Source organism: Malus sylvestris, chromosome 16 (assembly GCF_916048215.2).
Source record: "Malus sylvestris chromosome 16, drMalSylv7.2, whole genome shotgun sequence".
Lineage (NCBI taxonomy): Eukaryota > Viridiplantae > Streptophyta > Magnoliopsida > Rosales > Rosaceae > Malus > Malus sylvestris.
Window position 1 is genome coordinate 11,975,828 of NC_062275.1, and position 26,694 is coordinate 12,002,521.

Genomic DNA, 26,694 nt, shown 5'->3' on the forward strand with positions numbered 1-26,694 from the left:
CATAATTTCTATCTAGATCCCCGACACCAAGCAAAAGGGAGAAAAGGTGATCATACGAGAGCTGGACGGGAGTAGTGATTTGAATAGGCCTATAATACATGACAGGCTTAGGATGAGGGATAGATTATTAATTGGGGGCCAACCTGATAGCCCAAGTAGGCCAGGGATCTTTGTAGATCTTTCTACATCTCTGTCTCTTGCCACGATGGATAACACTTTCACAATGAACTCTAGTTCTCCATTGCCTGGAAACATATTTGAAGACTTGGGTTTGAAGAGAAACCTTGGAAAAAACGAGGGGCTCTCTAAGTTGAAAACCAAAGTCATGAGGTTTCTCGGGGGCTCGTGGGGGTAAAAAGATAAGTCATTTTGATGGAATTCCCCTGCAGGAATAGTGGTACGCGGTGGAGAAGGCGATTTTAGCGGAGGATGAGCTTCAAAATGTACCGATTACAGAGGAGGATAACATCTAGGATTATTTGAATGGTGCTGTGAAAGTGGAAATGAAGGCGCTCAATGCACGAATGGCCGGGAAAAAACCCGGGGTGGTGGCGGCTGGCCTAAATCAGCCCCAAAATTGCCATGATTTACTTATTATGGAATTGTTGTGGTCTCGGGTCGCACACGGTAATAATAGCTCTATTGTCACACCCTGACCCGGGCTTCATCACACCCCGATCTTTACTCCACCGTAGCAGGATATTGTCCACTTTGGGCCCCAACCACACCCTCACGGTTTTGTTTCTGGGAACTCATGTGAGCAGAACTTCCCAGTGGGTCATCCATCCTAAGAATGCTCTGGCTCATTTCTCGCTTAACTTCGAAGTTCTTACGGAACTCGAAGCCAGTGAGCTCCCAAAATGTCTCGTGTTAATTGGAGATGGGTATGTACATATAAGGCATATAAGATCCATTCCCCTGGGCGATTTGAGATCTAACATCTACACAGGCTTATAAGAAGGCATAAACTATCTGTGGTGTTTCTATATGAGAATAAGATGCAATGCCACAAATTAGAAGGAGTAAGAATGAAGATGTGATATAGTCAGGGGGTTTAATGTCCCTCCAATTAGAGCGGTTGAGGGGAGGGTTAAGCTTATGGTGGCATGAGCCAACTGAAATTCAGATTTTGTTGTTAACAAAAAACATTATTCGTACATCCATGAGGGAATCTGGGAATTGTGATTGGATCCAGGCATCTTGGATTTATGGTAACCCATATCGCACGGAAAATAAGGGTATTGGAAATGGCTCTCTACGATTTTGGTGTCTACGGAGTGTCCATGGTTTTGCGGGGGTGACTTAACTGATATTGTGGGAGTTTGAGAAAATGGGAGGTTGTGATGATTTTCATACTAGACCACGTTTCTTACATGAATTCATGACAAATATGAAGATGATTGACCTTGGCTTTTATAGGCCAAAATATACTTGGAGGGGTACTAGGAATAATAGCCTTGTCCAAGAAAGGCTTAATCCTGACCTTGTCAATGGCTGCTAGCAGGTTAGATGACCCTCGACTTCGATCACCCATGGCATCGTGAAGGGTTCTGACCACTGCCCTGTTATTGTCAACATAAAGCCTTTGAATGCTAAAAGGAAAAAATTATTTAGATTCGAGGCTTTTTGGCTTGTTGAGGATAAGTGTCAGGAGGTAATTCAGCGAAGTTAAAGCATTGGTGATGGGGGGGACCTATGTTGATGGGTGGTTGCGACGCCTAAATTCGTGTAAAGGTAACCTTTTGAACTAGAGTAGGCAGATGTTTAGTGGTGGCCGAGAGGAGATTGGGGCTCAATTAAATCGGCTGGAGCAGCTTTAAAACAATTGGGAGGCAAATGTTGAGGAGATTCGATCTCTCTCTGGTCTAATTGATAAGTTGGAGGCAATAGACAAAATGTTTTGGTGGCAACGTTCTCGTGTTAAATGGTTGCAGGATGAGGACTTTAACTCTAGGTTTTTTTCACCAGACAACCATTCAACGTCGGCACTTCAACAAGATAGGGAAGCTGCAAGATGCTCAAGGGGAGTGGAAGGAAGACATTGTGGGCATTAATAGAGTTATCAATGAGCACTTCACTTGCCTCTTTACCTCTAAGGGTCAGAGGGAGTGGGGATCGGTCCTAGAATCTGTTCGAACCTCCGTCTAGGAGGAAATGAACTCACTTCAGACCTATTGTTTTGGAAGAGATTAAAGATGCGATTTTCCAAATGGGTGGAATGAAGACACTTGGCCCGGACGGGTTCCATGGAGTTTTCTACCATTCCTTTTGGGATATTATTGCAGATGATATGAATGGGTTGGTGTAGGATTTTACAATGAGGCAGAAGAGTCCCAGAAGGCTCAATTCCACTCGTGTTGTCCTTATTTCTTAAGATGGCGAATCCTGTGACAGTGGGCCAATATCGTCCGATTAGCCTATGCAACTACTCCTACAAGATTTTTTCAAAATTGTTAGTTAACCGGTTGAAACCTTGGCTTCCTATGCTTATTTCTCCTTCACAAAATACTTTTGTTGAGGGCAGACAAATACAAGATAATATTCTTTTAGCACATAAGGTTTTCCACTTCCTCAAGCTAAGGAAAATTATGACGAAGTTCGAGCTGGCAATGAAAATTGACATAAACAAGGCATATGATAGGATTAAGTGGGACTTCCTCAAGACAATCATGGTTCGGATTAGGTTTCATATGTGGTGGATAAATATGGTGAAGGGGTGCGTCTCTTTTGTTGACTTTTCTATCCTTATCAACAGCCAACCAGGGAAACGCTTCAAACCATCCCGTGGTATTCGACAAGGGGATCCTCTCTCTCTGTACTTGTTCTTTATTGTTATGAATGTTCTTTCGTGCCCAATCTAATGGGTGGTCGACGGAAGGTTCCTTGAGGGTGTTAAGATCAGTATGAATGAACCTCTTCTTTCCTATTTGATGTTTGCTAATGACACCCCAATATTTTTAAATGTCTCTCTGTTAAACTGCCAGAATATTGTCTAAATCCTTAATGTTAATTATTTGGCATTGGGATAGGAAGTGAGCATATAAAAATCCTCTATATTTTTTTAGGCTAACACCTTGACCAAACTTCTGGAGGAATTGTACAATATTTTGGGAATGTTGCAGGTGGTGGACCAGGGTAATTATTGGGTATCCCGACAGTCTGGAAAATGTCTAAACATGAGGCTCTAACCTTTGTAAAAGATAGGGTGATGGCTAAGATTTAGGGCTGGAAGCAAAGTTTTCTCTCCCAAGCCAACAAGGAAGTTTTAATCAAAGATGTTACTCAAGCCATTCTTGCCTACCCAATGAATATCTTTTGTTTCCCCGACAATATCTGCAATGATATTGACTTTGTTGTTGCTAATTTTTGGTGGGGGTAAAAGGTGGGAGAAATGAAGATCTACAGGGTAAGTCGTGAGTCTCTAGGATTGCTCAAACAGGAAAGGGTATAGGATTCAGGAACCTAAAAGGATTTAATCTAGGATTATTGGCTAAGCAATGTTGGCGTCTCATTCACAATCCCGACTTACTTTGGGCCCAAGTTATCAAAGAGCGATATTTTTCCAATTGCTCATTCTTTAAGGTCAGAAATGGGGTAGGTCCTCTTGGGCTTGGGCTAGTCTCCTCGAGGGCAGATATATTATCGCTAAGGGAGCTCACTGGAAAATTATGAGTGGTGAGCATACTCGGCTTTAGGTTGATCGATGGATCCTGTCCTTGGCTTCTAGGCACCATGTTCTGGTTTCGGGGGTCTGCATGGATCTCTCACGTCGAGTCTCTTCTATTATTGATCATTCTTCTCGGGATTGGTAGTTGGATTCCATAGAAATGGAAATGGCGGAAGGAGATAAAAGGACAGTCTTGGATACGCCGATCAATGTTGTTGGGCGCAATGATAAATTGGTTTGGTCGACTGATAGAAGGGGACGATACACAGTCAAATCTGGGTATTATTGGGTCCATAACATCAATCGCCGGTCTCAGAGTCTTTGTCTTTCCTCCTCATCAATTGTTGATTTGAGGGTGTGGAAGTGTATATGGAATATTCTGATCTTTCCCAAAATTAAGAACTTATTGTGGAAGACTCTTCAAGGGGGCTACTACTACGAAGATGAATTTATTTCGACGAAGGTGTGCCTCTTCCCCTATTTGTCCTTTGTGTTCCGAGACGGATGAATCTATTGAACATATTTTACTAATTTGCCCTTGGGTGGACCAGGTTTGGTTTGGGGGTGCTTTGGGCTTCAGATTGATAATGATTCGGTGTCTGCACTCCACTCATCGCTCTAACGTATTTGGAATGATCACACGGGACCAGTAGAGGATAAGAGGATACTCATGTCATACGTTGCGTTTACTTGTTGGTCCATTTGAAAGGCAAGGAATGATGCGATTTTTAACTCATGGCAACCCTCCCCATCGCGAACTGTGCTCACCATTTCCCTTGCTGCTTCATCCTTCCTGGAAGCTTGCTCGAGGGTTGGTAGTGGGCCGGTTTCGTTGAGTCCACGCGTCCGTATCAATACCCCTTAGTCTCTTCCTGGGCAAGGTGCAATTAATGTGGATGCTAGTTGGAAATGGGTGGATGGGTATTGCCATATTGATGTCGTGATGCGGGATTCAACCTCTTACTGCTTGGTGGTACGTAGTAAGAAGATTTGTGCATCAAGCGTTTTGGCTGCGAAGGTGATGGGTGTTTTGGAGGGATGTGTGATGGCGAGACAATGAGGCTTCCATAGTATTGTGGTGGAATCTGACTCCAATGAGATAATATCATGGCTAAATGGATGCATTGACCATGGATATTGGGAGGTATTTCCGGTGTTGTGTGATATTTGTGGGGTTGGCAAGGCCTTCAATTCGTGTGTCTGGTCTTGGGTGCCAAGATCAGCCAATGAAGCAGTGGATTATGTAGCGTTGCATGCTAGTTTGAAGTTGAGCGACTTAGTCTAGGTTCAACGACCCCCATCTTCGTTTGTCCGTATTCTGAACAAGGATGGGCTACCATGCCCTTAAAGCTAGCTTTTGTTTAAGTGGGTCTGAGGGTGACACGTGTACTCCTCCGTGTCGTAGTTTATTTCCTTTATTCTTTGCTTTCATGTCTGATGTTGTTAACCTTGTGTGGCTTTTTGTACTCTCTTTGGCTTTAGCCCTAGTTAATGATATTTCTAGTTTCCAAAAAAAAAAAAAAACTGAATAAACCTAAAACTGCGTCGTTTGTACTTACCCTGTAACCCTAAACACCTAATACTGTTGTACGCTCGTTCACTTCTGACTCCTCACTCTCTACACTCCACGACAACAAGTCCAACCCCTCCTCCTCGACTGCAACCACCCTCTTTGACTCACCCGGGCTCCTTCGCTGATACACTCTCTCTCTCCCCTCCCCAATCTTTCTCATCGATCAAAGGCTCATAGCTTTGCATTGTGTTGCCCTTACATACTTCTCTCCTCTTGTCGATTTGCACCATTACCCCCAACACAAAAAGAAAGTTCCATCCGTTCAACCTTCTCTCGATCCGTGATCACCATTTTCACAGTCGCCTTTTTTTCTCTCTGTTTAATCGATTATTGATTTGTTTTTCGTTTTCTATTTGTGTTTTACCGAAACCGAACCCACCACTATTTTTCAGTCAAAGAAAAGAAAGCACTCTGAGGCGTTCCTGTTATTGGTATAAAGAAGGCAACGCATGATGCACCCTTTTGCACATGGAGTTAGGAAAAAGAGAAGACTATGGCACCCTTCAAGAATATAAGGGTGTCACGCGGTCAAACATGTAGGGTAAGTTAATAAAACGTTATCACGTTGACACGAGTGAGGCCAGATCAACCATACAATAAAATATATAGTTTTTGCGTGTGTGAGAGAGAATGGGGCCAAAGAAAGAACACAATGCCCCCACTGATTTTTTTTCTCATGACACACCACATTCATCAGAAAAGCGTAGTGAAAAGAGGCCTATCGAGCACAAAGTTTTTTCTTTGTGATGCTCAAACCTTCTTTTCTGTTCCTTTTTTCCAGCAGAGGAAGAAACAGATGCCTCATGACTCATCAGTGACTTAGTTGCTAAGCTGCTTAATCAAATCAGAAACTCGTGTCAGAAAGAACAGCATCTTCCACATCTTTTGCATACTATTCCGGTTCAAAGAAGCTAGAAAGCAATGATCTTAAAGATTATTCTCAAGTACAGTCGCCCAAACGCGCATGGGTGACTCCAAGGTGTACATGCATGCGAACGTGGACGACTGACCTAAAATGCGTCTAGAGATATGAACTCATCATGCTTGGAATTGGAAGTTCTGAGAGATATCATACATCATCTCTAATTAGGAGCGATATGGACTCAGCTCAACTCTTTAATCGAGCACTGTGCTAAATACTATGTCCCAAATATTTAAATGATCAAAAGCAGTCGGTGAGCCAGAGGTGCATTGCACTTCGGAAGCTGGAAGGGGTATTTTTTAACATGCATTGGGATGAACTATACCAACATAATTTTTAGCGTTAGATCATTAGTCGAGGATCTAATAAACATTATCTAACTGCCAACGAGGTATGTAAATAGGATACACCGAACCATAATTAGAAATTTTGAGTGCCAAACCATTAAAAAAATGGAATTACAAAACTTGGGATGCGAAGGTGCGTACCAATTATGGGTCCCCATATTGTTAATTTGTGTAAAGAAGAACATCAGGTACCCCCTTGGAACCCAATTGTTAATACCAATTGCCCTTTTTTTTAATTTTTGTGTCAAAGATAATCTTGCATAAAATCAGGTACCCTCACTTATTATATCAATAAGTGTACTCTCACTCCGCAGACAAATATTATAAACTTAAAATATCAGAGAAGGAATAAGTAATGTATACCGAGCTCAACAGTCTCAAATTATGTTAAAAGATCATGTATCGAAGGAAGAACATCGACGTTATCAATACAAATTTCAATGAATTTCTATCGAGCTAATGCAAATTATTAGCAAAAAATGATTAACATTTTACTTTATTTTCATAATCATATTAACCATATAACAATAGGTACAAATTGGCCACCAAATTACAACAGATCATCGTTATAATTCAGACAGATAAATTAAGGCAGAAGAGAAAAATCAAAGAGAGATGAAGAGAGAGAGAGTTTTTACTTCCCATCCGTATTCTTTCAGCTTTAATTTCGAGTGTCAGGGCACAGAAACACCTGTTCCTCAAGGGCATTTTCGGAAATGTGAAACCAGCAGTAGGCAACTCGCATCTCTCTGTCTTCGATTTCTTCCTCTTCGGTTGTTTGCTCGGTCGAAGATCTGTGAATCTGCCGCCACATTATTAATTCCACCTTCCTTTTCCGTTTACTTGTTCGTCAAAGCAAACAGAGAACAACAGAAAACAGAGCAGCACTGTAAACTAGTGGGTGGCTAGCCACCAGCTGAACTGAGCCGGATGACGTATGCGGAGGAGGGTTATAGTAGTAAAACGGAAAGTATGGCACAATTGGATTCGGCGGCGGCGGCACTGGGTAGTTCTGGCCCTTCGGCGGCGGATAAAACGCACCCCCGCCACCCCCGCTGCCGCCTTGTGGTGGCGGGTAGTAGTAGTAAGTGGGCTGGGAGGGTGGCGGAGGAGAGTAGTACGTGGTTCCGGAGCTCGGTGGTGCCGGAGGCGGCGGACAGTTTGAGGATGAGGATGAGGATGGCGGAGAAGGCGGCGGAGATGATGGCGGAGAAGGAGGGGGAGGAGATGGCGGAGGAGGGGATGGCACTTGGCCACATGGGTTATCGCAGACGGAGCACATTTCGCATTCGATCTGCTCCTTGGAGATCACTTTGGGCTTCGGCAGCGGCGAAGAAAGCGTTGTGGTTGCGACGGTGAGTAGAAGCAGAAGCATGAAAGAGAAGTGGGCATGATGAGTAATTTTCATGGTTAGCTGAGAAAGATGGAGAAACACAAGAAGAAAAAGGCGATGAAAAACGGTGGGTGTTTTTGAGAAATGGCCAAATGGAGTGGGGGAGGGGGGAGAGTGGAGGAGTGAGAGTGTTGAGGGACTTTAAGAGAGTGGGAGGGGGGTGTATGTACGTAGTAAATGTGTCTTGTCTTTGTAGCCTACACCACATCCTTTTGGAAGAGTGGGTTTAAATAAGGGGTATGTACAAAGAGCAAAGTGTAGAGCTAGAGGGGAAGTGGGGAGCTTCAAATTGTAAAAAGGAGACACCGAAACAACGCGGTTTTACTTTCACAGAAAGTGGCCTAATGTTATCGGCGGACGTTTAGGGCAAAAGTCCAGAATTTGAGGTTAATGATTAGGTAATAGATGGGCGGTGGGGGTGGGGATGCCTTTGATTTGTAGGGGGGTATCCCTAGTCCTGAATTTCGGCATAAGTATAGGTAAAGTGACGTGTATAACATTTTTTCAGTTACATGGAGTGTATTATCCTAATGCCATTAACTGACATGCGACGAAATGAATGTGCAATCAGAGTTGTTAAGAGTTTTTAAGAAGCTGACAAGTGAAAAGATGTAGACCTATATAAACACATCCGATGTTATGTTGAGTTGAGGCCTATTTTGTTTTCATCGCACTGGAGAGACGGATGCATTAGTTTTTTGGCCTAGCATTCACATTTTTAATGTGCCTCTTTACTTGTGAACTTATTTAATCTTAATACTTGAACAACACATATTAAATAACGCGTGAGCACATGAACTAATGAGTTCAATACGTAATTATAAAACGTGAGTATCTAACTCAAAATTAATATATTGCACAAAGAAAAGCAATGATTTTGTGTTGAAATGTTGGGTATCTCCCTTTGAAAAATGTTAAGAAGATTAAAATTTTAAACTAAATTTGCAAACCTAATTACGTGTTACCAATAGGAAATAAGCACATCAATAAATATGTAAGTAATAATTCAATCATCACATCTAGATCATTTGTTTGAGAAATCCTTTTGGTTCAGTATGGTACCTGGTTAATTAGTCGCTAATAACCATGCTTGTGAGTAATGAGCTGGGTTAAAAAGTAAAAGGAAACGATTGAAAGCTTGAGGAATTGTCAGAGTCATTGTCGTTGGGCTTGACTTGTACAGAGACGTTCATACGTGGAAGGATGAAATTTTTTGAGACGCAGACGTAATCAAGACGCAAGCTCCACGTGGTGTGCATGGATTTTTTTACTGGTATTCAGCCAAATATGCGTACTACACCGAATACTATTGCACTAGAGAATGATATATATCTGCATTTGGCTTTCTTGTTTTTGCGATCGACAAAAGTACGATCAGCAAAGCTTGGCGGCTACTGCAAATGCATAATGGATATGTTTGTGTGTGTGTGTCTAAATATATGGGTGTGCCATCCACGCATATCTTTTTACTTTTCACACATATTTTGTTAATTTCTGTCTGTTGATCTTCTTCAATTCATTCGATTTGATAGCCGAAAATTAGAAGAGTGTGTGAGAAGTAAAAAATGGTATGTGGATATGACATCCATATATATATATATATAGGAAAAATTAGTATCCGGTCTCTAGTTCTTACTGTTTATTAACTAAGACCTTATTAGTTATCAAATTTTGATTCAAGTCCCTAGCATTAATGTGATAATCAATTTACATGTTTATTATATAATTTTTTAATATAAAAATTAGTAATTAATTTAGGGTTTAATACTCACACCTCTATTAAACTTCTAATTAATTTTCAATTCAAACATTTCCAAAATAATAAAAAAATAAATTAAATTAAGTTTGTACCTATTAGTTTTTTTATATATATAAAAAGATTCTTAATTTTTAATCTTAAATGTATCCATTCATATAATTTTTCAATTTTTTTAATCTTAAATGTACCCATTCTCAAATATATCAATTTGTTATATGTAAAATGCACCCTTTTTTAATATAAAATCCATTCAATTTTTTTAATCCATGTTTAAACTTATATGGGTACATTCTTTTTCGTTGATTTGAGAATGTATCCATGTTTTGGTACAATAACTTTTTTTGTTAATTTTGGTTAATGTACCCATACATATATGTATACACACACACACAATATAATAGAGAGTATAATTTATATTTTATTATTTTTAATCCCATAAATTATGGGTTTTATTTAAAATCTCATTAATATAAACAATTACAAATTTCAATTTTTAATTTTTAATTTAAAAAATATAGTAACTTACATTATTAAATTAATGTCAGGGACATCAATCAAAAACTAAAAACTAACAAGGTTTCAATCAAAGAATATTGATAGGGACCGCATCTAAAGTGTCCCATATATATATACACACACACACATACACACACACACATACACACACATGCTATTTAAGAGAAAATGATCTCTATTTTTGGAGAGATTTTTCAATGTGACAGGCACACGAGGTGGTACACCACGTGTCACTATACAAATGATGAGATATGTGTGTTAAAAAGTTAATAACTTAAAAAATAAAAATTTCCACCACTTATATAAAAACACACGGCGTACCACCTGCGTTCCTGTCACAATAAAAATTTCTCCTATTTTTGGGCTTCTCAACACGCTTTTATTAAATGAGATCGTACAGCTACACGTGCAATTCTTATTTTTCTTAAAAAAATGAAAATTCTATCTCTTAAACCAACTCCAACCCTTGGAATAAAACTCAAATTTTAGGTTATAAACTTATTCAAACTTGCTCCAACTCCAAAACTCATTTATGGGGCAAATTTAGCCCAGGATTCCTCCTGAGGATTGGCCCACTATATATGTGTATTATTTTTTTAGTTTTATATTTATAAATTCATTGAATTCAACGGCTAAAATCTAATATGATCTAATTCAACAGTAAAAAAAAAAGATCTAACGGTCCAAATTTAAATCCAACGTCTAAAGTAATTAAAAAAATTTATTTTCTGTGTTTCATAATCTTTCATAGTGTTCTACGAGTTTCATAATGTCAATTTAGTGAATTTTCAATATTTATCGGAATCTAAATATTTTTAGGTTAAAATATTCATAAAATTAAATTATGATAGTGTACATATATAATTTTTTTTAAAAGGTTACTTTAAGAAAAAATTATCCTAAATTCATTCTTTAATAATCTTGGGCTAAAAATTTAACTCGTAAGGGTTGGAGGAGAAAAATTGTTTATGGGTTAAAACCTAAATTTTATAGGTTAAACATTTTAAGTTTTAACCCAATGATTGGAGATGATCTTGGAATGTTTGTTCGTATATATACACATGTATATATAATTAAAAAGCTGCATGGTCAATGGAACATCACATACATTCTTAATCTGGTATAAAATGGAGGAGAAAGATTAAATTTGTCTAAGTTATACACGTAGGAACAACATTGTATTATATCTATATACATGTTCATATTCGACAGAATACAAAATACTTCTTGACAAGAAATAAGTGATAAGGAATGAGTTGTTAAAGAGCACATAGATATGGGCCAGCTGGCATCGCAGAAAATAAAGAGATTCGGCTCTTTTTGGTTCGAAAATTGATAAATTAGATTGTTATTATTTAAGTTGGGTTATTACTCAGCTAATTAGCTCTTATACCATTTTTTTTCCCACCGACCAATGAGTAATTAGGGTTAAGAGGTCGAGTAATTTCAGAGTCCCCATTTAGTAATTAATGTTGGATAAGTAATAATAATAATAATAATGCATGCAGTGCAGGTCGATCACATGGCCACCAGCAATATGGGTGAGTGCACTGATGCATTTTTCACGCGGCTAACTATAAGTGCACAGAAATAAACAAACAGGAACCCGATTCTTCTGCATAACTTAAATATAATAAAATGCTTCACCATCACGGAATTTCTCTCTTGATGTTAATCAAAACACCGAGAAATATACGAAATTTATAACTCAAATGATTAAGAATCATTATTTTTTTATCCGAAATCTTGTGTTTGATTTCTGTGCAATGAGTTGGCATGACTGGGAGGGAAATGAATGAGCCTCTCTTGCCATTGGTGCCAACCGACGAACAACCAACTTCTTAGGCTAAGATAAATTCCTATGAATTTACATAAATGTTACTGGTAAATAATTATTCTCAATAGGTTTTTAATTTTTAATTTATAATTTAATCAAATCAACATATATTTTGTGCCATGCATGTAATATGTATTTTGGAAATATTATAAGATCACAATCTCCACATGGAACTTTCCAGCTGGCTGTTTGAGTGGACAATTAGTGGTCACAAAACATTAAAAAATAATGCCCTTCTCCTTTACCAAATTAACTCCGGTGGAGCAACTAGTCTATACAAAGATCATTGAAAGATGTCGGCCCTTTTGTCTCTTTAGTTTCATCTCGATGTATAAGTATTAAGTGGAAATACTAACCATGTTTGCATTCCAACAAAAAGAAAAACCATGTTTAACATTCTTTAATTACTTGTTATAATGCGCGTAAATTTAAGTTTAGTCAAGTTAGTTAGATAGTAGCGTATTTTATTGTTTGCATAAAAGTTCGAATTCCCGTCCCCATGATTTAAATAATTTAAATATAATACTATCATTTGTTAAAAAAAAAATGCTGATGAGACTCTCCATAAACTCTATACCCTTCATATTTTTGGCACAATGTTACGACAAGAGTTAACATTTAACTGTGAGATAGCAAAAAATTCATACAAAAAATATTCTACTTTTGAAAGAGTTCCCTCAACATTTTTTTAAAAAAAGGCATGCAGTGGAATATATTGCTAGTTCAGATTTGCTGGTATTACAAGGGTTTCAAAAGAATCCCAACCCGGCCAGTACTTTCTAATTAAAGGTAAAAAGATCATGATGTGCATATTAAATTCTAATTAGAAAATGAAAATTAATGTTTAATTACAAAAAGCTTCAAATATAAAATTGAAAGAATCTTGGACTTCACTGATCGTGATCACCTTTTGACTTTTGTTATTTTCTTAATGGCCTGTAGCTTCTACGTACTTCGCCTCAAGAGTGTGAATCATGATATAAAATAACTAATTACCTTCTTAAGTTCTTACAAGTGTGAAATATAGCCTAGTTTGATGCCAAATCCAAAATCCAAAACCCGGGTAATTCTTACTTCATATATAGGTTGGTTCAGTTACACTTGCAAACCAAAAAAAGGCATGATCATCACACTTCAAGTAAATAGTAAATAAGTAATAAATATTATACTCACATAAAAATATACTTTAAATACGTGCAAAAACCTCTCAAGAGCACGGATGCAAACTAAATAAGAGCAAATTGTGATTATACACCTTGTCTAATTGCCATTAGCGTTGTAATACGTACATCACTTCATGAAATCATAGGATTATGCATGAAAATTAAATATTCCGATCCAAAAGTGAGTTACTAATTGGCCCCTCTACCTTGACATTGATTAAGCAAGCATCTCTCATAGGCTTTCAAACAAAAGTGAAAAGGGGACCTCGATCGATTTGATCATGCATATACTTATCGGACAAGGTAGTTGCATGTGTGGTAGGCAGTCTCACTTGCTATAATATTCTTGGCCCCTTTTGATTTCTTTGAAGAGAACTTCATTCACGCTTTATTCTCAAACCACATGCCTAGTATAGTAACATGATGCATTATTTTTAATCAATTATATGTGAGTGGTTGGCGGCCATTGATAGATGTTACTAACGTTCACTATCCTAAAAATCTCCGCCTAGCTCCACCTAGGCCTCGCCTAAATGCTAGGCAGTTAGCCACTGTCCCGATTAATCACTAGGCGTTTGAAAATTAAGAAGGGCGCCTAGACCTGCATAAGCCCCCGCCTAGTCGTCCTGACTAAAGCTTAGCGTCTTTTATAACCTTGCTAATGTTGCACATTAAGAATTGGCAGTGGGTTGATTGATACCACTAAACAAAACCACATTCAGGCTAGCCCATCTTGTAATAAACTCTTGGTTCAATCCTTGATTGATACATAAGAGTTACTCGTTCACATGCATACAAACGGTTGACGATTGAGAAATTGATGTTAGTTGTGTGTGTAAGTAAATCTTTTGTTTTAAAAGGATTGTGTTTGATCAACGGACTAATAGACAAGAGAACTTTTTCTTTACAATTGTAATATCCGTTTGTGTGTATGCAAAAAACTCACGTGAGCGGATATATAGTAATGATGACGTAATAGATTTCCTTGTTTGCTATTATGTCCTAATCACCATTTAATTCGCTGGTGGAATGAGAGGTCAATTTTAATGAGTTAATGCATTCCACTAAGGTAGATTTGTCCCAAATCATAAAAGTGTTATTGTTCTCCTTCAAGTTCAATAGTTGATGTCCGTTTTTAGTGTTAACTAGCTAAAGGTTGACCCTTGTGAGTTGACGGCCGTTGAGTGTCTTATAGAGAGGTCTCATGTGATGTAATGTCTAACTCTTCTGTCTGTTCATCTTCTAACCCTAGTACTAACACTGTAGCATAATCAATAGTTTTTTAGGTGTACAACTTGAGATGCACGTGGTCGAATGGTAGATATAGGATGTTGGCTATCTACTATGTGTCTCGGATTTAAAACTTGCTCTCTTCTTAATTATTGTAGTAGTTTTGAACAGTTGCAGAGCCAACATGGAGACATTGGCTGCCACTGACCCCAACCACTTCGAATATCTCCCGTTTGAATTTTTATATGACCATGTAATAGCTAAGAAAAGCAAAATAGAGAGACCATTTATTAATATTTTTTAATTAAAACATACCAAAACTACTGCCTATCTACAATAGGTATAGCTTTTTTAGTGATCACCATTGTGAAGGATTCACATCGTGTGGAAAATCAATGATTGAATGATAATTTGGTTGTATACAATGAAAAATGAATGAAAGTCAATGGTCGAATAATAACTTGGTTATATGTAATGAAAAGTGTATTTGATTCTATTGTAAATGATGTTGTGATACGATGTTTTAAAATATGAGAATATGTCGTTGCCAATTAGAAATAAAAGTATATTTAGTTTTTGTAAGCTTCTTATTCGTGCCTCATTATTGTAAATTTCTAACTTTGCCATTGGTTTCGAATCCTCTCCCTCCCCCTAAAAATAATAATAACAGCCTTTTTATGGGGGGGGGGAATAAAAAGGTATATAACTTGAGATTAGTATAATTTTACGACAAAATTTTCTTTCAGTTGATGGTCATAACAAACCTCTTACATCCAAGGGTCCAAACAAAATCTCATAATTGGATGGTTATTGTTTAATCAAATAATTATTTAATCTAAGCTATTGGGGATAGCTCTCTCTGTATAAGGTCGTCTTCATGGTTTAATGTAACAATAAAAATCCTTTTCAAGATATTCATATGTTACGATAAGATTTAGAGGTGCAACTCGGGTCAGGCGGATTGAATGTCAATTGATCTCTAATATTCAACTATCACAATTTGGACTTGGGTTGGGTTTGGATTCATGCAGGCTCTTTCGGGATCAAGTTTCATTTAGGTCTAGGTTTATTCGGGTTGCTCAACTTTATCAAGTTCAATCTTTTAATATCTTATTTATTCTGAAAGATTTTTCAAAAATTTGAACTAGATAACATCAATACTAGTTAGAATTCAATTCCATAAATTAACATTCACACAAAAGTCAAACTAAATAGCATCAATCATTGACCAAATGAAAATCACCACCAAATTTCAAGTAATTTCATCCCAAAATTTATACGTAGCTTGTATAATATGAAGCGAAGTCAGTATTATGTTTGAAAGAAATCAGAATATAACTTGGGTTAGATTTGAGTTAACATGGACAGACAAGCATCAACCCAACTCAGCCCAACTCAACCCAATAAATAACCAATTGAGATCGGGTGGGGTTGAAACGAGGTTTTACTTAATTCTAACCGGCCTGAAACGGGTTTAAAATCAAACTAAACATAAACAGATTAAGATTTTGATCCAACCCAAATTGTACCCCACAAAATAATCTGCATGTCTTGCCTTTCAAAATTGGGCCCATGTGAAGGGCCGCAATGGTCAGATTGTGGAAAACCAGGCCGAGTCCATTAACATAACATATAGGTCCAAATGCAAACGAGTGAGCCACGTTTTGGTATCTATGAGCTTCAGACAAAAGGACGTGCCCGCAACATATTGACATGCATTGACTTTGCTGGTTACCCAATTATTTACATGAAACAGAATTCTTTCAAAGCGTTATCATTCTCTTACAAATTATCAGACAACATAAGATGCTTATATTGACAGACAGTGGATCGAGAATTTGATCGCATTGACTTTTGTTTGAGCGTTCTACTTGTAACCATTGTCTTAAACGTACGACTGATAAATACATAATTTAATTGTCTATTAACTCAAGTTTGACAAGAGAACATTTCTATCCGAAACGATCAGGTCCCTCAACCGATTAACGAACACAGATTCAAAATCAAATAAGAAGAGAGGGGAAGGGTTCCGTTGAGACAAAGACAAAGGGACCTTTTCACGCTCAAAACAAACACAAGCAGCAGTCTTCGCACTAGTATTTTCTACACACGCACTTTCTTGCCATTTGCTTTCAAACATTCAAAGACTTTTGGAATTGAATCATTCAAAGACGGCAACAAATACATAAAACATATATTTTAAAAACTTAAACAAAAAAATATTGTCAAATTACAGTTTCCACTATGCAGTATTAGTATTACATAATTTACAATCCAACGTTACTCTCTCTCTCTCTCTCTCTCTCTCTCTCTCTCTCTACGCGTTTGAAAAAAAGCGCACACAGAAACAGTCGCACATATATAAACCCTATCTGTTTCTCCAAATTCAAAAATCCAAACTTTGGGGAACCCCAAGAAAACCAAAAGCCATGGACTCGGGCTCCAGGAACTGGCCTCCGATCATGGCCCTCAATCTTCTCATTATCCTCACGATCATGCCCTTCTCACTCGCCCAGCCAACCGCCGCAGCTCCGGCGCCGGCCTCCGACTCGTGCAACGGCGTCTTCCTGTCCTACGCCTATACTGCCGGACCCCAGCTCCCGCCCGAGGTCAAAGACCCGAAACAGCAGCCTTACAAGTTCGAGTCGGTTCTCACAGTGCTCAACAACGGGCTCGACGATCTCAAGTCGTGGAGGGTGTTTGTGGGGTTTACCAACAACGAGTACTTGGTCTCTGCCTCCAATGCTGTTTTGGCCGACGGTACTAGTATCCCTGGGGGTGTCGGAAACGGCACCGTTTTTGCTGGGTATCCGATGACCGATCTGAAGACGGCGGTTAAGACGGCGGGGGACTTGGCCCAGATGCAGGTTCAGGTCAAATTGATCGGGACCCAGTTCGGTGTGGCCCCACCCAAAGTTCCCATGCCTTCCAATATTACTCTGGCCAATGATGGGTTCGTCTGCCCAGCGGCTGCAATGCAAGGTGAGCCCGTAAACTTCATTTTTGTGTTCTTTCGGTACATTTTTGGTTGATGGTTTTTGATGGACTTTGATTTGGAGTATGCAGATTAGATTTAGCTGTTGTGAATTGAATACTTTTGATAGCTCTTTTGAATGTTTATTGCAATTACCTGTATTAAATGAGTTGAATTTGATGAGACGATGCTTGGGTATTTGGATTTTGTTTAGTGATTTATTGAACATTTTATTTCGGTATGGGTCTCTTTAGGATATGCATCTGTTATGCAAACTGCCTCAAAGCTGCTGACTTACCTTCAGTCACTAGGAAAGTTTGATAGTCGACAGAGAATGTCTTGAACCACAAAACATTAGTTTTTCGTTTTCAGAAGACAACGCTCTCTATATCTGCAAGATAAATTTGTTCGTTTTGATCTACAGAGAAAAAATGCTATATCGTTAGGGTATGTCTTTTGTTTTACTTCATACGCTAAGTTGGGTTTTCATTTTCGACTTTGACTGTCCATGTTTATGAGCATGCTCATACACTGCTCTGATAATGTTCATTACAGGGACCCATGAAATGCAAGTCTGTTGCACCGTAGACGCAAATTTTAAAACGAACATCACTGTGGACGATGAGTTCCTCCCCCGTCAAAAGGGAGATCTTACAATGATGTATGATGTGATCAGTACTCGGGCAACAGATTACACGGCGCAAGTGACAATCGCCAACCATAACTCCCTTGGTCGTCTTGATAATTGGAAACTGAGCTGGGACTGGATGGAAGATGAGTTCATATTTTCAACGAAGGGGGCTTATCCATCTGTTGTTGATTCTTCTGATTGTATATTCGGTAAACAAGGTACATTCTACGAGAATCTAGACTTCTCAACTGTATTGAATTGTGAAAGACGGCCAACAATTATTGACCTTCCTCCAACAAAAGCCAATGACACACTTCTTGGTCTGGTCCCTTATTGTTGCCGAAATGGTACTATCTTGCCACCAACAATGGATGCAAGCAAGTCAGTTTCATCATTCCAGATGCAAGTTTTTAAAATGCCTCCAAATCTCAACCGGTCCCAGCTCTCACCGCCGCAAAACTGGGGAATCAAAGGCACGCTCAACCCTGATTATAAATGTGGCCCTCCTGTCCGGGTGAGTCCCAGTCAGTTCCCTGACCGATCTGGCTTGCCAGTGAATATATCTGCAGTAGCCAGCTGGCAGGTTGTGTGCAATATTACCCAACCCAGAGGAGCAATCCCTAGTTGCTGTGTTTCATTTTCTGCTTTCTACAATGAGTCTGTCGTCCCATGCAACACTTGCGCTTGTGGCTGCCCTAGTAATACAGTTCGAACTTGTAGCACAACTGCACCAGCTATGCTTCTCCCACCAGAGTCACTTCTTGTTCCCTTTGACAACCGAACTGTCAAGGCAAAATCTTGGGCTGATATTAAACACCTTCCAGTCCCAAACCCGACACCTTGTGGTGATAACTGTGGGATCAGCATCAACTGGCATTTATATACAGACTACTCTCGTGGATGGAGTGCAAGGGTCACAGTCTTCAATTGGGATGAAACGGCTTTTGTTGATTGGTTCGCTGCAGTACAACTGGATAAAGCAGGCCCTGGTTTCGAAAAGGCGTACTCTTTCAACGCAAGTCACTTGGAAATTAATGGTGTCAATAATACCGTATTCATGCAAGGCTTCAAAGGATTGAACTATCTTGTGGCGGAAACAGATGGAGCCAACCCAAAGAAGGATCCTAGGGTGCCTGGGAAACAGCAGTCAGTGCTCTCATTTACAAAGAAGATTACTCCCGGAATCAATTTGGTTGGTGGAGATGGGTTTCCGACGAAAGTATACTTTAACGGGGAGGAGTGCGCTCTTCCTACAGCATATCCTAGCAGTGGTTACAGAAAACGCACATCTCTAATTTTCTCAGTTCTCGTAATGGTTGTAGCGTTTATGGTGATGCAGCAGTAGCTGAGGGATGAGGCAATGCTAGATCTTGTAGCTACTGCTGATGTTTATATTCTTTCAGTGGTTTTGATTGATACTCAACGGGGAGGTTTTGCGAAATCCCAACTACCAGAAGGCGTGCATGCCATTGCCGGTACTTAAAAGAGGTTTTTAGGCGGATTTTGGTTGTGGCTGGTATTCTTTTGCTTTTCATCTGCAAATACCGAAGGGAGGATCGACACACCGCAAAGTAACAGCAAAACTATATGTAGCTAATGTTCTCATATTTTGTATAAACGATATATATTGAACTAGATGCTTGTTCTTGATTCTTTTTTGTTATTTGTGTACACTTTGTTGGTTGTGGAAGCGATAGCAGTGTCCATTAGAATCTCGTTCTAGACTCACCCTAATGTTTCCAAGACTAGTGCTTATGCCGCCTTTTTCTCCCTAGTGTTATCCATGTGCATTTTTACTTCTCACACACTCTTTTTAATTTTTGGTCGATGAATCGAATGAATTGAAGAAAATCAATGACAAAAAATTAACAAGGGTGTAAGAGGTGAAAATGAACGTGTGAATAGGCCTATCCTATTTTTAAGTTCAAGTGGTAATTGCACTAAGGCTTTATTTTTGTTGCACTCCCTATGGCTCGATTTTAATTTCACTTTTATCTCCTGTAACTCAAAAATCGCTACTTTACTCTCTGAAACTCAAAATTCGCTCAACTTTGCCCCTTGGAACTTGACTTTGGATCTCATTTTGCTCCTTAAAACTCAAAAATCGTCATTTCTATAAAACTCAAAATTTGTTTCACATTGCTTTAATTTTGTTAATTTCGTTATGTGGGATGTTGACGCATAATGGAGATTTATAATATTTTATGTTAAATTTGTCATTTTATCCTTAAAACTCGATTTTAAATTTTTATTATTGAATGTTAACGCATAGTGAAGGTTTATAATCAAATTCATTGGCCGGTGATAGACTTATTAAGTGATGGGTCCCACATAAGTTTCTAATTGTAACTTTTGAATTTTAGGGAGAAGAGTTCACATGATAAAGTGAAACGAATTTTGCGGCTTGTTCAACCGAAATTATTCCTTGTTAATATTCTATTCTATTCTGCAGGCTCTTCCATTTTTCTTTTTCGCTTCTTTTTGGTGGCGGTTGGAATGATTCCAAAGCTCATGCTTAATTAACGTGGACCACTTCTTATTATCTTATCCGACCACTTCATGTTGCATTGTTCCCGTTTGCCCATTTACTCTCCCTCCGGCACAAAGCCAATACACCTTTTCCAATTAGTGCCTAAAAATAGTGAATCATCGCCACTAGCATTACTCATTTGTAACTTTAGCATAAAACTTAGGACCACCTCGTCAGCACCTCTCGCAAAAGCACACAACTTCATGTATTTCAATCTCACCTGACTCTACAATGACTCCACGCGGTGTGAGAGCTTGCACTAGTCAAACAAACACAACGGAGTGTCTCTCCCTACTTGAAAAATAAATAAATAAGAAAAACCATGTACTAAGATAGGAGAAGATTATTAAGAATAGGGGACATACAAGAATTCCTAGAAATTTTAAGTACAAGAAAGCAACCAGAAAAGAATACCCCAGACTTATGTCTTGAGTAACCAAATAGAATATATGTACATCAAACTCAATTCCTGGAACGAGAAGGAAAGGCAACGGAGGAAGGGGCAAAAGAAATTCACTAACGGCAAGCTTCATGTGTTATTAGAGTTAGAAGAAGTATCAAAACCTACCCTAGAATACTCAAGATGAGCCTAAAACCGAGGACAAGTTTCACCGGCACCCCAGAAAACGATGCTTCTTTCTAGCCCCTCTAAATTTTGCATGCATGCTTTGCCTACCATGCAGCAGTATTGTGCACAACAAATATCTTTAGACATATTCGATCCACCTCGGTTATCCATCATCCTCATCTTTTATCTCCTAAAAACAGCACATCATGATATTCACAACGAAAGATATGATTTGTGAAATTACGCACTCTGGTTTTCTCTGGTGTAGAAACAAACTTGAATGTCCACCATCTGATTGCAGAAGAAATGACTTCCATTGCCGCAATTATATACACCAGATCTGCAATCATACAAAATACTGTAGGAGCGCATTCTACACAGGAATATTATCCAAGGAATACCCATCAAAGTCAAACTCATTTTCAGCGGGTCCAAGTCCATCTTGCTGCTGAAAAACAAAAGAAATTTCATGAGTAAATAATGCCCTTGATAGCTCGAAACACGTATCTAAAAATTCAAATACCGTAAAATGGAATGAAGGCAAAAAACTGACCTGTTTGAGAAGTGCGCTCATTAGATCATCCTGACCATATTGTTCATGAAAGAAGCTAGTTTGAGAAGTTGCATCGGCCGCACTTTCAGCTTTAATCCTAACTGTATTGTCAACAACAAGACCGTTAAGACGTTGACTGGTATTTTGCACATTCCCAAGATGACTGCCTTCGCCCATTGAGAACAGAGCTTTTCCAACACTCCCGCTTTGTCCACCTCTTTGGCTAGAAGAAAATCCTTGATGAACTATAACTGACGGCTCAAGGCTATTGTGCATGGAGTTTGTATGTTGAGAGGGGTCAAAAGTCAATCCCACATTCTGCAAGTCCCAATCATTTGATTTGAGCTGCTGTAACTCGTTAAACATATCATAACTTGGCATAAATCCAGAAGATATTTTTACATCAGAATTTACATCTTCTGGAAATGCTCCTTTAGACGTGAGGCTGGACATTACTGGTGTACTTCCAAGAGTAAAACTGTTGCATGGTAGTTGTGAACTGTTGTTCAGGGGATAATTCAACATTGACGAGTTTTGTTGCATTGGATTATATCCTCCGCCTCTGCCGCTATCAACAATTCCATTTCTTCCCGAAACTCCACTACTCATACCATTAGACATGATGGGATGCCCCATTGATGATGAGAGCCGTGGAACATGATTTCCAGAAGTTTCGTTCAAGATCTGCCCTCTTGGCTGCGATTGAGCTACCGGCATAAGTAGAGAACTGTTCTGGACTCCATGAGCATTGACTTGCATATTGACAGCCCCAAGAGATTGTGCAGACTGGTGCAAGTTGGCAAGCTGTTTTGCCTCCATAGTTGTTGGAATCCCATGAAGTAAGTTCATCGGTTTGCTACTGCTCAGATGATGTTGCCCCTCCGCAAACCTCAACTTTGGATTTTCAAAGCTGAATAAGTTCCTTTGATCAACAAGGGGCATAGGTACGCCTGATTTTGTCGTTGACCTCCCAAGTCCGGCTGCTTGGAGTGTGGCAAGGCTTTGAGCAGGGAGTTGACCTGTGACAGCTAGCGTCTGAAGATCCAGCCCACTGAGCGATGACATTGCTCCGAAAGACGCTTCTTGAGGACTCATGAAAGAGTTGCTCAAATTATTCTGGTGCTGAGACACCCCACTTAACCTTCTAAGGTACAGTCTGTATTTCTGCTTCATAAATTGGCAGGATGAGTTAATCTCAAACAAAAAACATATTTTAACCATGTCACATAAGAACAGAACTTTTCTCAAATTCATATTGTAAGAGAATTCCTCCTCGTAAATTATTATAATATGCATAATTACCATACCTGAAGATGGCTGGCAACATTTTCTCTAGTAAGCCCAGGAACATTCATCAACTCCAAAATTTTCTTAGGAACAGCCTCTGTATCAAATAATCAAGTTTGAATTTTTATTAAAAATAATTTGCAATACAAAATGAGACTTGAGCTCCTAATTATGAGTCATGCATGCCCATTCCGTTCGCGTGAGGAGTGTGTACGTAAATTCAAACTGACAGAGCTCCTAGTTGAAGAAACAGGTGCAAAACTCAAAGGATCAAAAGCACTTATACATATTAGGCTACAGTCAATCAGGAAGTATAAAATTGAAGAGTATAGGGAAGAAGACATACTATCAATGCCTAGTTGATTGACAGCGCCCACAAACTGTTGATGAAGTTCAACTGACCAAACGACCCGCGGCTTCTTTAATGTGGATGAATCATCCCTCTCATCCGTCTCTTCTTCCTCATCCTTCCTCCTCTTTGAGTTCTTCCAAGTCCCTTCATTTGCCGAGGACGAGTAATCTGCATCTTCGGATGGTTTCTGCTGCCGATCTCCTTCTTCCACACTTCCAGATTGCTCCACATCCTTCCATTCATTCTTTTTCTTCCGCACTACATGCTGCCATATGTTCTTCAGCGCCTCAATGCGAACCGGTTTGATTAGGTAATCACAAGCACCATGAGTCACACCCTTCATAACAACACTTTGTCCATCATCAGCAGACATCACTGTGGAATTACACATATCAGGTGTCAGCTCCAAATTAACACATACGATTCCGGTTAACAACAGTTAAATCTACACAAAATTACTCAAACGAGGAACTCACTGATAACAGGCAAGTCCATCTCCAGTCCAACTTGCTCTAGGAGTTTGAATCCATCCATGTCTGGCATGTGCACATCACTGATAACAATATCGAATCCGTTCTTGTTCTCTCGAAGCAACGAAAGTGCGATCTCCGCACGATTACATTTTGTCACTAAAAAATCCCAAACAAACCAACTCAATCAATCCACAAATTTAATAAATAAACAAACTATAGAACAAAATTAATAAAACAGGGCTATGAATCTACAAAGACACAAACCAAAACTCAAATCTTACTTCTGGAACAAGACGATTAACCTTTTTAGAAACAAAAAATTAAATCAAACCATGTAGAGCAAGTAACGAAATTTAACACAACCCATGATTCAAATCCAAACAAAATCACAACTTAAGCAGTAAAAGATATCAAATTATCCAAATCTTAACTTCTACCACAAGCTCCAAATCCCTTAAACAACAGCATGAAAAACACAAGTGATTATAACCCAAGTGGTAAAACTTGCAGTAAATCACCCACAAGAAAGATAAATCCATGTTGGGAGACAGGTAATTGACATCTACAGAAGGATTGAAGAAAACCCATGAAGCAAAGTCTCTAGAGAGAGAGAGGGAGAGAGAGGGAGAGAGAGGAGAGAGAGAGATACTCAGAAAAGAGTACCTTCATAGAGGCAAGTTCTGAGCATCCTCTCCAAGATCATAAGGCAAGTAGGATCATCGTCGACCACAAGGACTCTTAGTCCCGCAGGAAACTGGTCAGTGACCACATCCCCCGATTTCCAAGCTCCACTCGAACTAGCCGTTGACATCGAGCCCATGCCGTTGCTCAGATGCATAGCTTCAAAAAACCTAAATCTCGGAAACCGAATAAACTGCAAGATATCTCTCTATCTATATATAATTATATATAAAAATCCCCTACCAGATAACCCGAATTACATGCTTAAGCTCCGGTTTTGATTCATACCCAATTCAAAACTCAAAGAACCCAGTTGAGCAAAAGCAACAGAATTGAAAAAGATTATATTTTCAGCTGAGAAATTTTTTATTATGTATGTATGTATGTATGTATGTGTGTGTGTGTGTGTATATATATTCTTCGGATTGAAGTTGAAAGAGCTGGACTTGTCTGTCTCTGCTTCCAAGCTCTAATTGTCTGTGTTTTGGGTTTATTTTATGAATTTAATTATTTATTTGTTACCTTTTTTTAATAATTGAATATTTTATTCAGAGGTGGGTCACTCCTGGAAGAGTGGATCCAGCTCATATACAAATAAAAAATAAAAAAAAATTAACTTGATTAACTAACAAGTTCCTTCCTTAATTTACTGCTTACCATTTGTAATTTTGTATAATCTTTTCCTTTTCAACTCTGCTATTTACCTTCCTGTTTTATCTGTTTCCTGTGGTTTGGCCTTTCAAATTATCCAACGTTTGAATCGAAGTCAAATCAGTTTATCTAAAATTTAATTTATTTTGTCCAAATTTTTATTTTTAAATTTTGAACATGTTGACGTAAAAATACTGAAAATAAATTGTATTTGAATTTAACAGAGTTAGATACTCTTCCTTCCAAATCATTTTCCTTTTCTTCCATGCTTTCTTACTTTTTCTTTTGTTTTTATTTTTATAAAGAAGTCACCATAAATGTTAACATGGTTTAATCGTGATCGTTCAAATAGAAAAATACTAGAGAGGAAAGAAATTTGAAAGGAATAGAATCCTACTCTTTTACTAATTTAATCATGCAGCCAATGATACCTAGTTAAAGAAAAATATTAAGGTTAGAAAAATAATAAAGTCGTCCAAATTTGATTTACCTTTTATTTTATTTTGTGTTTCATTTACTTGTAGGAGATTCAATTTGGGTCACTAGCACTCTATTATTAGAAAAGGAAACAAAAGTTAAAATATAGACAAACTTCTTGTTTTTTCAAAAATGTTGACTATACGGGAAAGTTTTAAGATTATGAAAATAACTACAACGTTAAAAATATAAAACACACGTTTGACTAGATAAATTATCGAAAAGTGCATCATGAATAAGCATCGAGACACCTAAGACAACCTTACATATATAAGTACAAAAACGAAAAAACCATTTTCATGACGATGTAGAGGATAATGTTTGCTATTTTGATCGATTAATGTTTTACACCAACATAATATTCGTTTGTTCAAAACTTGGAAACCATGTTGCCAAAGTAAACAACCACTTCTATACATTGTTGGGGTGGTTTAGGTTTCCCACTTTCAATTCACCAATAGTGGTCATACAATAAACTTGCAAATTTTATAATACCAACTCAAAAAAATAATTTTAATTTATGAAAAAATTTCGATTAGCAAGTCAAGTAGGTCAATTTTTACACTAACTTTACGCAATGGAGTCAAATTATGGTAAATTACATGAAATTCTATACATTATGAAAATATACTCAAGAAATGATGTGATTGAACAACTCTGTGGAGAAAATTTTCAATTTTAAGGACAAGAGAGCAAAAAAGAAAGAAAAACAAAAGAAAATTAGGTACAAATCCATTAGTCCAAAGGCAAACATGATTCCCCGTGATGCAGGACAGAACGGAACAGACAAGGGGCTGCGGAAGTCCGTTCAATGAGCTTTTGTTTCTTTTCCCAAAAGCTGCTCCGTTGAGTTATTAATTTTTTTACCTCCGTTGAGTTAACCGGTGTAATTCTCTGCTGCGTTGCGCTGTTGCTGTCTGTGTCCAGCTTTTACTTTCCCACCAGTTACCACATTCTCAACCCGTTTCCCCCTCTCGACACGTGTCCTTTGGGGGGCCATTCATCAGGATAAGGCTTACTCGGCCTATATTGTTTGCTCTCTCATTTCCTAGTCATGACTCATCCTCCCTGCACTTGCAGATGCATTGCTTTTCAGTTTTGGTGGTGTGG

At 38.5% G+C, this 26,694-nt stretch overlaps 3 protein-coding genes across 4 annotated transcripts; 1 reads left to right on the plus strand and 2 right to left on the minus strand.

The window, feature by feature from the left end:
• Window positions 1-6,975: 6,975 nt before the first annotated feature.
• LOC126606443 (leucine-rich repeat extensin-like protein 6) lies at window positions 6,976-8,119 on the minus strand. Its single transcript, XM_050273839.1, has one exon. It carries the CDS (start codon window positions 7,915-7,917, stop codon window positions 7,360-7,362), a length of 558 nt encoding a protein of 185 aa, XP_050129796.1. The 5' UTR covers window positions 7,918-8,119; the 3' UTR covers window positions 6,976-7,359.
• An 8,607-nt stretch (window positions 8,120-16,726) lies between these two features.
• On the plus strand, window positions 16,727-19,702 carry LOC126608919 (COBRA-like protein 7). Its single transcript, XM_050276929.1, has 2 exons — window positions 16,727-17,389; window positions 17,937-19,702. The coding sequence occupies exons 1-2, from the start codon at window positions 16,837-16,839 to the stop codon at window positions 19,355-19,357; spliced, it is 1,974 nt and encodes a 657-aa protein (XP_050132886.1). The 5' UTR covers window positions 16,727-16,836; the 3' UTR covers window positions 19,358-19,702.
• Window positions 19,703-20,870: 1,168 nt separating this feature from the next.
• Window positions 20,871-24,930, minus strand: LOC126608917 (two-component response regulator ARR1-like). 2 transcript variants are annotated; one of them, XM_050276928.1, is made up of 6 exons: window positions 24,439-24,930; window positions 23,779-23,931; window positions 23,297-23,677; window positions 22,971-23,047; window positions 21,664-22,827; window positions 20,871-21,555 (listed from the first exon to the last, which is right to left on the minus strand). In XM_050276928.1, the coding sequence occupies exons 1-6, from the start codon at window positions 24,611-24,613 to the stop codon at window positions 21,484-21,486; spliced, it is 2,022 nt and encodes a 673-aa protein (XP_050132885.1). In that variant the 5' UTR covers window positions 24,614-24,930; the 3' UTR covers window positions 20,871-21,483. The 2 variants fall into 2 exon arrangements, with proteins under 2 accessions (XP_050132885.1, XP_050132884.1); XM_050276927.1 differs by having other exon boundaries at window positions 20,871-21,558; window positions 24,439-24,929.
• Between the last annotated feature and the right edge of the window lie 1,764 nt (window positions 24,931-26,694).

Excerpts from the sequence above, each read along its gene's own strand:
- LOC126606443 (XM_050273839.1), bottom strand. The coding sequence starts at position 7,917 with ATGAAAATTACTCATCATGCCCACTTCTCTTTCATGCTTCTGCTTCTA.
- LOC126608919 (XM_050276929.1), top strand. The coding sequence starts at position 16,837 with ATGGACTCGGGCTCCAGGAACTGGCCTCCGATCATGGCCCTCAATCTT. Across the intron at positions 17,390-17,936 it reads CCCAGCGGCTGCAATGCAAG|GGACCCATGAAATGCAAGTC; the intron begins GTGAGCCCGTAA and ends TGTTCATTACAG.
- LOC126608917 (XM_050276927.1), bottom strand. The coding sequence starts at position 24,613 with ATGCATCTGAGCAACGGCATGGGCTCGATGTCAACGGCTAGTTCGAGT. Across the intron at positions 23,932-24,438 it reads CAGAACTTGCCTCTATGAAG|TGACAAAATGTAATCGTGCG; the intron begins GTACTCTTTTCT and ends GGGATTTTTTAG. Across the intron at positions 22,828-22,970 it reads ATGTTGCCAGCCATCTTCAG|AAATACAGACTGTACCTTAG; the intron begins GTATGGTAATTA and ends TTTATGAAGCAG.